The sequence below is a fragment of the Vidua macroura genome, chromosome 1, assembly GCF_024509145.1.
Source record: "Vidua macroura isolate BioBank_ID:100142 chromosome 1, ASM2450914v1, whole genome shotgun sequence".
In the NCBI taxonomy this organism is placed as follows: domain Eukaryota; kingdom Metazoa; phylum Chordata; class Aves; order Passeriformes; family Viduidae; genus Vidua; species Vidua macroura.
In genome coordinates, this window is record NC_071571.1 from 28,993,427 (window position 1) to 29,008,617 (window position 15,191).

General features: G+C 36.2%; 1 protein-coding gene across 1 annotated transcript in view; it reads right to left on the reverse strand.

Moving 5' to 3' along the window:
• Nucleotides 1-361: 361 nt before the first annotated feature.
• MEOX2 (mesenchyme homeobox 2) overlaps nucleotides 362-15,191 on the reverse strand; it is a 52,844-nt gene continuing 38,014 nt past the window's right edge. Inside the window, exons 2-3 of the mRNA XM_053980448.1 lie at nucleotides 14,434-14,606; nucleotides 362-1,656 (exon numbers count right to left, since the gene is read on the reverse strand). Of these exons, the coding sequence (XP_053836423.1) occupies nucleotides 1,432-1,656; nucleotides 14,434-14,606 (398 nt within the window). The 3' untranslated portion in view covers nucleotides 362-1,431. The remainder of the gene's footprint in view (nucleotides 1,657-14,433; nucleotides 14,607-15,191) is intronic.

A 15,191-nucleotide genomic window follows, 5' to 3' on the forward strand; every position in this document is an offset into this window, starting at 1 on the left:
AATATAAGTATGCATCCCTTCCTTATAATCATTCCCTTTCATCCAGTTCAACACGTTCTACAGAATAACCCTTTACATTTGCTCTAAATCTGGAAAGATGGTGGAACAGACTCTTGTTGGTTTTGGCTGAAGACATCATTAGCTGCTATTTAAATTTTTCCCGCTAAAGGAAAGAGTTTCCCAAATGGATCAAGGTAGAAGCTTTGTCCAAGATTAAAAGCCTAAATTTGAAAGCAGCTTTGTGTTGTCCTCAGACAAAGTTCCAAAAGACACAAAAGAAGACAGAGCTGCTTAGGCAGAAATCCCTTTTAGAGTCCTATGAAATCACTGTAGAGAGACCAGAGTTATTTAAAAAGGATTATTTATTAAACATATTTCTTTACAAAGTACAATCAATAGTTTGCAGTAAATTTTTGGGTTTGGTATTTGCCTATATGTACACAAAAGCTTATAACAGAAAATATGCTTTGATTTTACTCATGGGACACAATATAGAGTTACCTTCATATTTTGATTCCTACCAACATAAGCAGTTGATAATAGCTTTCAGTTTATCTCCTGTTTTTTCAAACTGAACATGAAGCAACAACATTTCTGTAGAGTTTCAGCATTTATCAATGTACTCAATTATGACAAAGTAGAGACAAATAATCCTTTGGAAAGTTTCCACTGAGCATGAGTGGATCATGACATTTTTGGCAGGTTACTGGACTATCCTTATGATTGTAAAAATCAGTTTTTTGCAATTATAAGATAGGAAGAATTGAGGAGCTAGGTAAATTTAATAATACCCTATTAGCAGCAGTTGATAGTAAATGCAACATAAGGTTTGTTTTGTCTGTCATACAAGGATGTGTCCTAGCAGACACTATTGTATTGTTCTCTACTTGAACAAAAGTATCTGCATGTATTGTATGTCTTTGGTAAAACAAAACAAAGATACAGAGACAAAAAGCCATTTATTGTCATGAGTGACTATTGCCATCAGCTAATATGAATGCATTGCTAAAAATTAGTGAAGACAGGAAAATGCTGTAAGGTAAATATATACAGAGTAAAAATACATTTCTTATCCACTAGATAGTGATTTTGTGGCACTGTGGTTTTCAGAATATAACGTCTTTGAGAGCAATGTAATTTTCAGTGCAAGCTTAAGCAAAAATACCTGCCCGCTGTCATAAAAACGACAAACAAATCTGGAATGTTCAAAGTAAGTTTGTCTTCCACTTCTCCACTCTTGAGGCACCTTTAAGACATGGCACTTACTGTAAACCATCTAAGAATCAAGAAAAGCAGACACAAAAAGCCTGAATTTTCCATAACAACTTTAAAGATCACTGCCAGAGTCACTTGCATAAGTAAACGATGCCTGTGTAAGGCCTTCCAGCAAAGCATCTTTCCTGAGAACAGAGCTGGGGCACTCTCTGTGTATCATAAGTGTGCGTGCTCAGAGCTGTGGTCGCTGTCGTGGCTGTCGTCGTTGGCTAGTGAGTCCCCCGTGTGCTGGAGCCCAGCAGCGCCGATGCCGGAGAGCTCGGAGGGGAGCAGCGTGCCCTTTTTCACATTCACCAGTTCCTTCTCCCGGGCTGCTGCCCCTTGCTGGCCCCCTTTTACACGCTTCCATTTCATCCGTCTGTTCTGAAACCAAACTTTTACCTTGACAGAAGAAAGACAAAACAAGAAAATAAAGACGGGGTCACTGAAGGTAAAAATGAACTTTCTACCTGTAGCACAGCACTTGGGGATTGTATTTTCCTAATGTGCCTTTCTGTCTGGATACTAAAGAGCTTAGCAAGCTTTCCCTGAAGATCAGACAATTCAGTTTTGGATAGAATGTGAACACTGGGGATAATGACTGCAAGGGAGGAAAAGGGGTTACTCTTAAGACAGCTGGCCTATCTGTTGCAGACAGTTCTGTAGGAACATCTCCGAGCCTTTTAGAAAACATTGAAAAGATAACATACTCTTGAAAAACATGTTAATGCCATTTGTCAGGGAGAGAAACAAAAGAAAAATATCTCCCATCAAGGGACTGTGCAAAAGAACATACATTTTGAGTAACAGAACCCTTCATCAGAGGGTAGTTACTCTGCAAAGCAACTTGCCTGAAAAGTTGGCATTGCTTTCTTCTTTGTTTCTGTAACCTGGTGATGAGTTTCAGGTGCAGCACTTTAAAGGTGCCTTTTTTTTAACTTGCTGAAGTATTTAAAAGACCATTTCTTACTATAAGAGCTTAAGACTTCCCTTTCTATTTCACAAAGGTATTCAAATTATTCTAGTCAACTGATCCTTTATTCTGCTACATTTAACCATAGACCCTGATCAAATTTTTTAGACAAATTAATACCCCCAAAGTCAGAAGACAAGGCATTTATAAATTTAAGTCAAAATTAGCAAATAATTTCAGATAAGAATGAAAAAAACTCATAACGTGGAAGATTAAAAATGTATCTGTGTTTAAGTCACATTAAACCCCAAGATTTTGCTCCAGCTGAAACTCATTTCCTCTCCTCCCCATCTCTGTATGGAAATATATGAGGGAAAAGTAAACCTAAATTATTTGCACTGCAAACCACAATATTTTTCAATAGCCAAAAGAAAAGTAAAGGGAAAAAAAAAAAAAAAAGATGTGCATAGCAGCTGTCAAATATATTAGACCAGATTAAAGGCTGATTTCAGATCAGCTTAAAGTACTGTCACTGGGAACAGTATGAATAGAATATGGTTAGGTTTGATTCATTTAGAGTTAATGTTGCTGAAAAATCTCGTGTGTGTGTGTGTGTGTGTGTGTGTGTGTGTGTGTGTGTGCAGCTCTTCAGATGAAGAAGGTTCCATAGAAAAATAAACAATGCCTGCAACATTTAACTTGGAAAAAGAGCAAGAAATGCCGGTATATCCTCTGCTGTGCTTAGCAGAATGTGTTTCAGAGTTTTAAAAGAATCAGCAAGCACTAGGCACAGCAGGACATATTGTACAACATGAGTAATAGAGCCACAAAAATGCTGTTTTGCTGAATCTGTCTTACACATCCAGGAAACCTCACAGTTTTTAACCTTTACTATCACTTTGAATTTTACATTAAAATTTTACTACAACTGACTGATAGATAGCATCACTATCTTTGTATATGTATATAGGAAGTAAGAGAAGTTATTTATTTTTTTAATACTCTATATTCCTGTTAATGCCAAAGTGAGCTGTTAAAGCAAATCACTTGGGAACAGAGAAAAATGATTCCAGGTTAGTTAAGAACCTTAAAGCAGGGCACATCTTTTCCTCTAGTCAACTCATCAGAGCCAAAAAAGTCTAGCTTGCAAAGTGAAAAATGTGTAAAAGGGAAGGTATTTATTACTGGCTGCTGTGGTATTGGAAATTACCATACTCAGGACTGGTACCAGAAGTGTCCGTGGAAACAACATCTTCAAAAGGGTACAGCATTGGCTGCTTTCTGGGAGAAGTGATAATGTTATTTTGTTTAATTTTTGCGGTTTTAACAGTGAAGTTTCCCTTGCAAAAGACACTGCTTTACTTGTGCCAGATAGTGCAGTAGATGCAACTGCAATCATTATCTGAACATCAAAAATAATACACTTTGGATTGGACCCATTATCACAGGATATTATCAAACTTCTTATGAAATAAGGGCCAAGATAATTTTCTTTGGTAAGAAGAAATTATAGGATTGGAGTAATTGTTAAAAGGTCCAAGCAATTCTCTGTATATTTTTATGTCCTTGAACATTCACAGAATAATTCACATGATTCAAAGCCTAGAACAGAGCAATAATGTATAGAAAACATGGTTTCAAGAAAAATGACAATGATGCATTTGAAGTAAAAGTTTCAGTGCACAGCCTGGGTGCAACCTACTTTAACTTGAAAGGAGAGCTACGGGAACAGGAGACATCCAGGCCTTCTGGATGTGGTCAGTTCATTTGTGGATGAGAAACTGAAACTAATACTCCTGAGAGCAGTCAGACACTGTCCTGGATGGGACAGGAATGAACAGGATGATTACTGCGTGGCTTCTATTACAGGTGCTCATTTCTGTTCTTTCTGTTCTCTCAAAGACAAAACTAATTCTCACATCTACTAAGATTACATTTTTTGACTGTTGTCTACTGTCATTTAATAATTTATCCAGGTTTTCATTTTTTATGACAATACATTTTGGTTCTGCTTGTTATAATTCAGGCCACTTGACAACAGCAGAGTTAAGTGGAGTCTGTCTCCTTGAGCATTAAACCCAAAAGATTGACCCCAGCTTCCAGGTAATGAGTAACTGAATACAGGCTGGGGAGTACTTCTTCACTCAGATCACCAGCCTTCAGATCAGTTCATAAGATCATGCCTTAAAGTGCCTCCACCAGGGATTAGTAGAGGTCAGCATCTGCATATTAGTTGATATAAATCAGTTAAGAGATGATGACTTCCCTTTTCAAGAATGAGTACAAGATACATTTGCATATTCCTCCAAGGATCCAGCATACAGCACTATGTCTGCATGCGACCCATTGTATGGGAAACATTGCAGTTGGGGGAAGCTGGGCTGAAATTACTCCAGCTACCTTTGCATGCACTTTCTTGAGTGTAGAAGGATGAAAGTAACCCTGACAATATCGTAGGAGGAAATATACTGCTGACAAACATATAGCCTTCCCATAAAGAGAAAATGGTAACAATGTTAAAAAGGGGAAAAAAGGCTTTTTTGTTCATTACTTTAAATAAACTGCATCTAATTTACTTACAGAATATAAATAAGCAATTGCCTTATTGGTATTTCAAAGATTATTCTCAAAAGCTAGAAATCATTTATAGTCAAGTTTATAATTGAAAATATTGTAAATTTATTTTGATGCCGTTTGCTGCGTTAATGTACAGCAGGGTTCTTATATAAGGGAATGCATTATACATATACAAAATATTTTTTACTATATATTTCTTTATGCCCTCCATTATGAAGTATTGAAGTCCACTTTTGATCTGATCCAAAGTACACTAATGTCAATGTGAGTTCTTTCATACAGCTCAGTAGACTCTAAATGAAGACTTTAATGCTCATGTGCTAATAATATGAGACAGGTACTTCACTTGTTATTTCCTCTAGAGATCAAATTTAGATATTGGAATTCTGAACTTCCTTTGGAACTAAAGGTCAGTTATAGAGGGTATAATTGTTACTGATATGTGATCTATCGATATTTTAGTAATGGAAAGGAAGTGAAGCAAACTTTGTGTGAAGCAATTCAGAGCATCAGTTTATCTTGGTTCATGGAAAAACATGCTTTTTAAACACACAACTAATTTAAATGTTTCAGGTCTTGCAAAAAACATGAATCAAAACAAATCACCCTGAGAAACATGAAGGAGAGAGGACAAAGAAAGAAGATAGAAAATAAAAGAAATAAGAATAGAATAGAATAGAATAGAATAGAATAGAATAGAATAGAATAGAATAGAATAGATCAAGAGTGACAGTGACTGACTGAAAGAGAAATAAATAAAAATTTAAATAAAAATAAAGAGAAAAAATCTTTACTGAAGTGAACTTGAAAAATGTTTGAAATTTCCCCCAGTGAAAGAACTAGTAGTGACATTTACAACATTTGCAAAAAATTGTATCCTTTAAAGAAGTTTAAAGATCTACTGTGACAAACTTAGTAAGATTTACAAAGCTTTTAAGGCTAAGTTAGCTCCAGCAGAGTCTGACCGTGCTCACCACCTACCTCCCAGAATCAAGTCCTGATTGCCTACTGTTTATTGAAATGCACTCCCTCATCTCCACCCTTTGACTAGCACAACTTGACTGTATAGAGTAAGCATGTGTATGCACAGAAAACAAAGCAAGTGGCGGGAAATGAGCTATATTAAAGATGATGGTAGCATTAACAGCTGTTTCTAAATCAGCACTTATGAGCTGGTCTATTGAGCACATCTGCTTACTGGCACGAAAGCCCTGTTTCTTTTCCCTTAGTCAACAAGTTGTTTAGCATCTGCATCTCCACATCTGATGATTAGACTGTTACTTTAGATATGACTAAATTATTTCTCATCGTGTATCTCCTGATCTACAAGATAAATGTTTTTGCTGTGACCAATTTGTTTTAAGGTCTGCTCTGTAGGAATCATAGGAGGGAAGTCAAAACAATGAGGTTGACATTGTTAGTGTCTACATTGCCAAAATAATTATTGCATACTTATGATATATAGGTCCTTAGTAGTCTTAAGGGCCACACGATGGGCTGTGTTGGATGTGTATCTTTAATATAACTTCCTTATGTGGACATCAACAACTCATTTTGATTTAAAATGTAAATATTTCCTAAACTTCTGATTTAGTGCTCCTTCCTCAGCAGAACCTTTCAGTCATGTTAACTTTAAGAATAATTGAATGAAAAAGTAATGACTGAATTCAAACTATTGCAGTTCTACTATTGGCTCCCTTTCTTATTTTAGGAAAAAATACTTTCTCTTCATAAAAGCTATTTTCTGGAAATTAAAAATTCTTTCCTAAAATCCAGTTTTCTATTCCAGGTTTTAGTGGCATGAATCCCAAACAAGATTAAAATTTGAGGCCTGATATCTAAAGAGCCTTAAAAATTAAAAAGAGTGCTGTGCCAGTTGTAATTATTCTTTTGCTTTAAGGGATCCATATTTCTAAGCAAGAGTCATTACAGTCAGTATCCTAAATTCCATGTTTTAATGTACCTAAATTATCTGTCATGAAGACCAAGTCTTTAAAGCATTCTGCATCAAGCAGAATAGCATAAAAGCAAAAAGCATCAAGTCTTTAAAGCATTCTGCCTCAGTCAGCGGCTGTCCATTTTCTTTTGCTTTTATGATTTTTAAATCTTTCAATTTACTTTCCTCTGATACAGACAAACATATGAATAACAAAAAATAACCCCGAGTTTTAAAAAATTAGAAAAAAAAATTATGTTTACTTCTAAACTTTCTTTGGCCTTGAAAACATCCCTGTTATTTTTAGAAAGTACATTTATGCTGCCAAGTTTTAAGGAAAGTCAAACTCCTGAAATTTACAGAAATTCCTGCTGTTATACAGCTGAAGCTTGCCTTTTTTTGCATGCATACAAATAATATTTTCATGATAGTTTATTCAGAAACTTATAGAAGTAAATAGAAGTGTACAACCTATGAATAAATGTAAGTGCTCATAGAATATGACTTGAAGAAATTCCATTTTCTATTCCAAAGAAATTCTTATAAAAATCTCAAATATATTTTAGAGATTAAAACTAATTTAAATAAATCTTTGTATTGAATGTCTTCTTAGTTATTATAAAATATTTCCAAAATCCATCACTTGAAGAAAATTGACTTATCTTTGGAAATTAAGGAGTGGTACCAGAACCCTGTGATTAAAATTATTTAAGTCACCTACTCACTTATTTAAAATTATCTGCTTCATGTTACATTACAGAACTTTGCACTGAATGTGTGCAAGTACTTTGCAGCAGCTGTTGAGAAAAAGGGGAGGATTTGGCAGGTGCACAAAGGACAGCTGGAGCTTTTGGCACCCAGGAAGGTGTAGGAGTGAGTTCTGGTTTATCGTTACATAAAAGTCAGTTGAGATTTTGGTACTGCTTAGGTGATACATTCTCCTTTTTACCTCCCACATTTAAACAGGGATGGAATAGACATTATATTTCAGAGGACAGCAGTAGCAGCAGTATTTCATTCCAGTTTCAGAAATCTTTTCGAGCACTCAGTTTGCCTCCCTGTGCTCCATCCAAAGAACAGTTGCCTTCTCCACCAAAGGTCTTCAAAATTTATTTCATGATCAAGCAGCTAATCCTCCTGAATCAAAACCTCTGAACGTTGATTTCACAGTTAACATATCTTAAGCAGAAAGACGAACACTATTTCAGGTATCTTTCTCCTAGTGACTTCTTTTACATAATCTAAGGATGTATTTTTTTTTTAATTAGTCTTTCCTTTTTTTGGTTAAAGGCAAAGGAAGGCAGTCTGTGGGGCTGCTGCTAAAACTCCCTCTACCTTATTCTCCTACCTATTATTTTTAGAGGCCTGTTCTACCTATAATTTTTAGAGTCTATTTTCATCCATTCCTTTACATATGTAGAGTACCTAAAGGGGGCTTACAAGGATGGAGAGGGACTTTGATAAGGGCATATAGTGATAGGACAAGGGGGAATGGTTTTAAGATGAAAGAGGGGTAGGTTTAGATTAGATATTAGGAAGAAATTCTCTACTGTGAGGCTGAGGTTGCCCAGAGAGGTTGTAAACTCTCCATCCCTGCAAGTGTTCAAGACTGGAATGGATGAGGATCTGAGCAACTTGGTCTAGTGAAATGTTCCTTGCCCATGGGCAGTTGGAACTAGATGATCTTTAAGGTACTCTAACCCAAACAATTCCATGATTCTATGATCGTGTGATTCCAAATCTACAAAATAAACAAATGGTGGCAAACTAATCTGTGGGGAAGATGGCCTTTAGCTAAACTTTCCTCTACTTTGTGTAGACATTTATCTCCATGAATTACTCACATGTAGAGTATTTTATTTCATGATAAAAAAATTGTAATGTTCATCACTTTGCACCCATTTTGCACAGATCAGTATTTCTCAATGGCCTGCATAAAAAAAAAATCTCCTTTATTCCGCATGTTCATTTTTATCTCTCCAAAATAATTTGTTCTCCACAGATTTCTTCTATTTCTTAAAGTGAGTACAAATTACAGATTTATAAGCTCCCCTCTCCCTAAAGAGGTGGCAGAAGAAGCCACATCTTTCTCAACTTGAGTCTAAGAAAGACCAGGGGTAGGTAATGGCAGTGCCTCACAAACTTTTTAAAAGCAGCTGTATGAGCTGCTAATATTGCTGTCTATATCATATATGCTTCTTGGCACAGGCAGAGGTTTCTCCCCTCCCAGAATCTCACGGGTTTCCCCTGCAGGTGTAGGGTCCATTCACAACTAACAGCTTAAAGTTCTTGGATCTTTGAATATGAATTGCTTGTTTGAATTCAATCAATACTGCAAATTAAATATGCTGATTGAATTTTTCCCATGTGATTTTTTAAAAAGAATTATCATACAAATCAAAATTATAACTAAGTTTTCTAGGTACATTCTTTCCTGAGAAAGAGCAGAGGTAGCACAGTAACTCTTACTGCTGGTATTTCTATTTCTCAAGACAAATAGCAAAGTTTTATTTTATTAAGAGTGTTACTTTAAATAAACAAAAAATCTAAAGGATTTCAAGCCACACAGACTCATTATTATAGTGTGGATAGAGTGTGCTTAACACATAGAAGTGTGGAATGAGCAGCTGCCTTTCAAAGATGTCACAGCATGACAGACAGATATGGTCAAGCCTGTCCTTTCAATACAGTTTGGTTTTGATTGATTTCTGTTTGAAAATATTCACCACCTAACCTCAGAAAACTCATTTCCTAAAGTAGAAAATTAGTTATGCCATTTAATGCATGAAGAGATATTTACACTTCCAGAGGCTATGCAGGAATGGAATAGGATGGAGGAATATTGATCCCCCTGTTTTCTTGCCTGGGTGACCAAGTGAAGCCACTCTTACCTTACCAGTGAAGTCTAAAAAAATGCACTGATTAGCCTCCCTTTACCTTTGTAATGCTGAGAAGTATTTTAATCAAGTCACTTGTGATGAAATTTTGAGGTAACCAGGTCTGGAGAAAAATTTTCTAATGGTGAACTTCATGTAGTATTTGCATGGTCTTAACAATGCAGTGCTACAGTGTGGGTTATGGTACTACACCAAAGTATAATTTAAATAATAGGGCTGCTTGTTTCCATTTCTGGCAGGAAAAAGGCATCACAAAACTTCTTTCTTTGTGACTCATTCCATGTTGGTACCACATGCATGGAAGTCAAACAGTTGATACAAAAGCATTCTTCACTTGGACAAAATTTTGTCCTTTGCCTATGCAAAATCAATGGCTTTAGGCCTTTTATAAATGATTGGTAGCTTCTAGGCAGATATTGGAAATTAAATTTGAGAAGAAATAAACCTCTCGTTGCCATCAGCAGAATTTAATCTGACTAGGTGGGATTTTCCGTTTATGTTGGCAAACTGAAGCATTACATATTTGGACTGTTTATTCCGGTAACCTTAGCTAGCCTGAAGAACTGCAACATTACTCTTTTGATTAGCTCCATGCAAAAAGATCTTGCGAGATGGAAAGATCTCCTACTCTTTCTATATTTGGCAGGATCAACTCCATAAAAATGTCCATTTTGCCACTCCTCTGATACCCCAGTGCAGCTGCTTCCTCCCCTCATCCCACGGTGAGATATTAAAAAGTCTGCATGGAACCTTCTCCAAGTTTATCTGGGGGTACAAAAAAGCCAAGAATGCATTTGTCAAGGTTACAAATATCTAGGGAGCTTAGATAGTTTTTAGTCTAACTAGCTCTTCAAAATATAATAGAGGCCAGCCAGCTGAAAATTATTAGCTGCTGCCTGATCTGGATTGTGAGTGCACTCTATAGGAGAGGGAGCAAGAATTATATGTACCTATATTTCTGGAGTTCTTACAATACCATAATAGAGCCATCCTACCACCAGATGTGCTTATAATGCTCTCATAGTGCACTCTTAATATCTAGGCAATTGAGGCACTTATTTAATGTCATCCTCCTGTCTTGTAACTCAGGTTTCCTTTTTAGGGAGTGATAGGATTACTTCCTTCTCCTGAGCCATATGTTGTTAGGGTTTTTTTTTCATTATTATTTTTTTTGTAAAATGGCCTTCCATGAGTCATTTATGTTTGAATTGATCTTGTAAGTTATTTCAAAAGTCAAATGAAGCCTTACTTTGATGACTGCAGAAAACTTTAATACCCCTTACTTTGATGACTGCAGAAAACTTTAATACCCTTATATAGCTTTTTAAATATGGTTAGACATATGTTTTTTTCTACAGCTTGTTTAAATGCCAGAAAGGTAATTATGAAGTGTTAGTTGGTCAGTGCCTCTTTTAATCTGTGGCGTATGGTAGAAATTATCACTATAGTCAAGAGGAAGATAGAGATTTTTCAAGATAATAGGCTACATGATTTATCTCACATCTTGGGGAATAACTGAAAGTTGTAGCTTTAAGAGGACCCAACAATACTTTCCCCAGATTATTTTGTTGTTCTTCTTTAGCTGAATATTATGCTTGTCTTTTTTTAAAAATCCTAGTGAAAAAATAATGCTAAACAAATAATTCCATCACAGGTTAGGTCTGCTCTCAAACCTATTTTCCAAGCAGATGCATTATTTCACCCAATAGTCAATGCTACTATTTTGCCATTGTACTATCTCAAGGAAGTTTCAATTCTCTGTATGCAAATTCAATGAGAGACCAAGAAATCTCCCAACACCAAGAGGTCTACAGCATGTGATGAGATCAAGGCTATCACCTGTGTGTTCACTTATTTTAAACAAAGGAACTATCAGCTATTGCATTTTCTGCAATGCAGCTTTGGGGAAAAATACTAAAGAAAAATGGTTCTGCAAACAGCAATTTTCTAAAAATGCTACCTCATAAGAAAGGGGGGGCATGGCAGATAATTCCATCAATATACTTTAGATATTTTTTTTTGCACCTGTTTAAGGTAGGTATCAAATATGGTCTCCTCTGTAGGCACAGCTAGTTTTAAAAAAAGTAATAATGCTAGTAAGAATGAAAATAAGTGCTGTTATCTCACTCAAGGGTAATGAATCATTTTGGTAATGATGTAAAGACAGGTCCTGAAGAGAGTTCCCTCTCTTAACTGGAGAGAAAAGAAGTATTAATGTCACACCATGCTCACCCTGAAGTACATTTTTAAGTCACTGAAGGAATACTGATCTAAAACAAGTATGCAAGAAGAGCCATCTTTTGATTTATGGCATTCAGCTTCTGAAGTCTGCCATATACCATGGAAACCCATACCCAGATCTATGCTATTTACACCATTTTTCTATCAAAGCAATAAATTTGGTTTAAAAGAGACATTTTTACTTTACAATATTACTTAGCTTAGTATGATTCAGAAACTGAGAAATATGTCCAGAATTTCCCCTCAAGTGTTCACTTTTTGATTAAAAATACAGTTTTAATGCATTTTTTTTTTGTTTCTTCCTCTCCTTTTCTCAGACCATTTTACTGTGGGAAGATACAGAACTGGATTCTATCAAACTAAAAATCTTATTGCTTTCCTTTTCTAAGGTAGTGTTAAAGAGGAAGGCAGGAAGGCAGGAAGGCAGGCAGGAAGGCAGGCAGGAAGGCAGGAAGGCAGGCAGGAAGGCAGGAAGGCAGGCAGGAAGGCAGGCAGGAAGGCAGGCAGGAAGGCAGGCAGGAAGGCAGGAAGGCAGGAAGGCAGGAAGGCAGGAAGGCAGGAAGGCAGGAAGGCAGGAAGGCAGGAAGGAAGGAAGGAAGGAAGGAAGGAAGGAAGGAAGGAAGGAAGGAAGGAAGGAAGGAAGGAAGGAAGGAAGGAAGGAAGGAAGGAAGGAAGGAAGGAAGGAAGGAAGGAAGGAAGGAAGGAAGGAAGGAAGGAAGGGAGTTATCTCTAGGAGTTCAGTTGTCCCTCTCTGATAATCTGGGGAAGCAGAGAAGGATTAGATTACACAATTAAATAGACTAATGACAATGCTATGGAAATTATCACGATAATCCGCAGAATGCTTAAAACTGATGCTTTGTGACAGCTGGAGAACAGAAAGTACTGTCATGACTTAAATAAATTGTCTGTACTTATGTAGCTGGACTCTGTTTTCTCCTCCAGAAATAATATTCAATATTTATCTGTCCCTTTTCAGTATGCTAAATGCTTTTAGATTAACTATTCCCTTCAGGATAGTGAACTGTCTCTTGATTTAGTTGTACTAATCAAAATTATCTTTAAAGAAAAGAATATAGAATTTATTAGGGTCAACACTTAAATTCCAGGCTAAATTCAGCATTATTAAATGTAGGGATATACCCAGCTGACTGATTACTGTCAAATTGGCCATCAGATTTTTTTTTTTAATTTATTTATCATTGTTCAGTTTCATGCCGACTCTACTTCTGTCACCAAGACAAGAATTCATTCCTTCTCCCCTCATCTGTCAAAATCAGGTGTGAGTCTAAATAGCACAGACAGTGGAAATGAAAAAAGGCAAAATTCTACCCATTGTTTGATACAAAATAATGTGCTTCACAAATGTAACTACCATTCTTAAGTAACTGAAAATTACCCCAGTGAAACCTGGCACTGTGGTCAAATCAAACAAGAAATTGCTGTGTTTTCTTGAAAAGCTTGAAGGCACAGCCATTCTCTAGAAGTTTTCAAAGCAAAAAGCTGTTGCATTTGCTTTTGTGAGTAAAAAATGTGTTCCGTTTCTTTTAGAAAAGGCTGGATTTTTGCTGGATTTGATATATGTACCTATGGCAGGTGTTAATGAAACTCAAGAAAATTGCAAATCTTATATGTAGACTTCACAAATCATTATGCTATTTTGATACCTACTTTTGACTATATCATCATCTTACTGATTGCACCTAAAGCAATCCTTCAATCTCATTTTGATTCCTGAAAAAAGAATGACCGTCTATCAGTGGGAAAAAAGCTTTCTATTTTAATATTAAAACTGTAGGAAATATTTAATCAGATTTTGTGTACTTGAGGCTGGTATTCTAAATGTCTTTACTAAAACACATTTTCAAAATGTGTACATTCATGTAATCATTATTTGAAATGTGACTTCACTACCTATTTAGTGTATAGAGATGAGATCCTGAAACACTTTAATACATGTGTAACATGGATATTTCCATTAGAAATCAATGTGACAACATGCATGATGAAACTTAAGCACATGCAGAAGTGTTTCCTGGACCAGGGTTTGGTGAGCAGGAAACCAATAACAGTGATAAGAAATTCCATCATCTCCTCTGCTTTCCCAGAGCAGGGTAAGATAAAGGGGTTTAAAATGCCTGTATCCCAGTTTTGCTGGCGTTCCCATTTTTGCTGCCATCTGGAAACAGGATGTTCAGAAACTCTGCATTAATGGCCACTGCATATACTTAATAGACTGAATCAAGATGCTTGTATTTGTTGCATGCAGGCAAACCAACTACTTTTGCATACAGTGTTTGGGACCTACCCCCTCTTCAATGACATCAGTGTGGACAGATTAGAAACGACATGCACCCATCTAACAGATCTATTACTCATGCTTTTATCTTCCATCTCTGCCTAAGACGTGAAATTAATCTGCAAGTGGTACATATAAAAGTATAAATTGCTTTCATAGCAGAGAAATAATAAATGTATATAATTTTGCTAAAAACATTCAATCCGATGTATCAACATAAATATTAGCATTATAAACAGGAGCTTTTCTGTGAGGAGCTACTAATCACTGGTACATATTGGGCAGGCATTTAAAGTCCATTATTTTTCATCAGTACCTGTCTTTCAGTGAGATCCAGATTTACTGCTATCTCATATCGTCTCAGCCTGGTCAAATAGTTATGATGAGCAAATTCTGCTTCTAGCTCTCTGATTTGCTCCTTGGTGAAAGCTGTCCTTTCCTTCCTGGGTTTACTGTTGACCTCTGTCTTGTAGTTTCCTTCTTGGGAATCTGAAAAAGAAAAAAAAAGGCAAAAATGGATCTAACAACAAGTGTATAGCTAAATAGAAAACAAGCCCAAAGACAACAAAAAGCTAAAGTTACATTTTTCAAACTTTTTCTCTCTGAAACACACCCTTGTTTTCATTCCTATGGATTCTTCATTGTAAATCAGGAAAACAGAAATAATTCTGGCAGACTTGAGCTGCTGCTTACATTGACACACATCAAACTCTAGCTTAAAACCTTTCAGTGTTTCATTTTCTAACAATTCTCTGAAGAATTTCTCCAAAGCTTCAGTTCCTTCCCACTGTTGACAACTCTCAGTGCATCCAACCAGTACAGGATATGTATCATTTGATTACTGTATAATGAGTAATACAAGAATCTTTCTCCCCTATCATTTCACTAATACCTTAAGCCAAAGCTGTTTTGCAGCAGACGCTTTAAGGTTTAGTGCAGTTACACTTACAGGGAAAGCTAACAGACAAAGCACAGGAAGCTGAACACACGTCAAAAGGAAGTTGGTCCTATCCCATGTCCCATGGGATTTTCTACTCATGCTATGGTGCAGGTAGGAACTTTTTTGGCACAGCT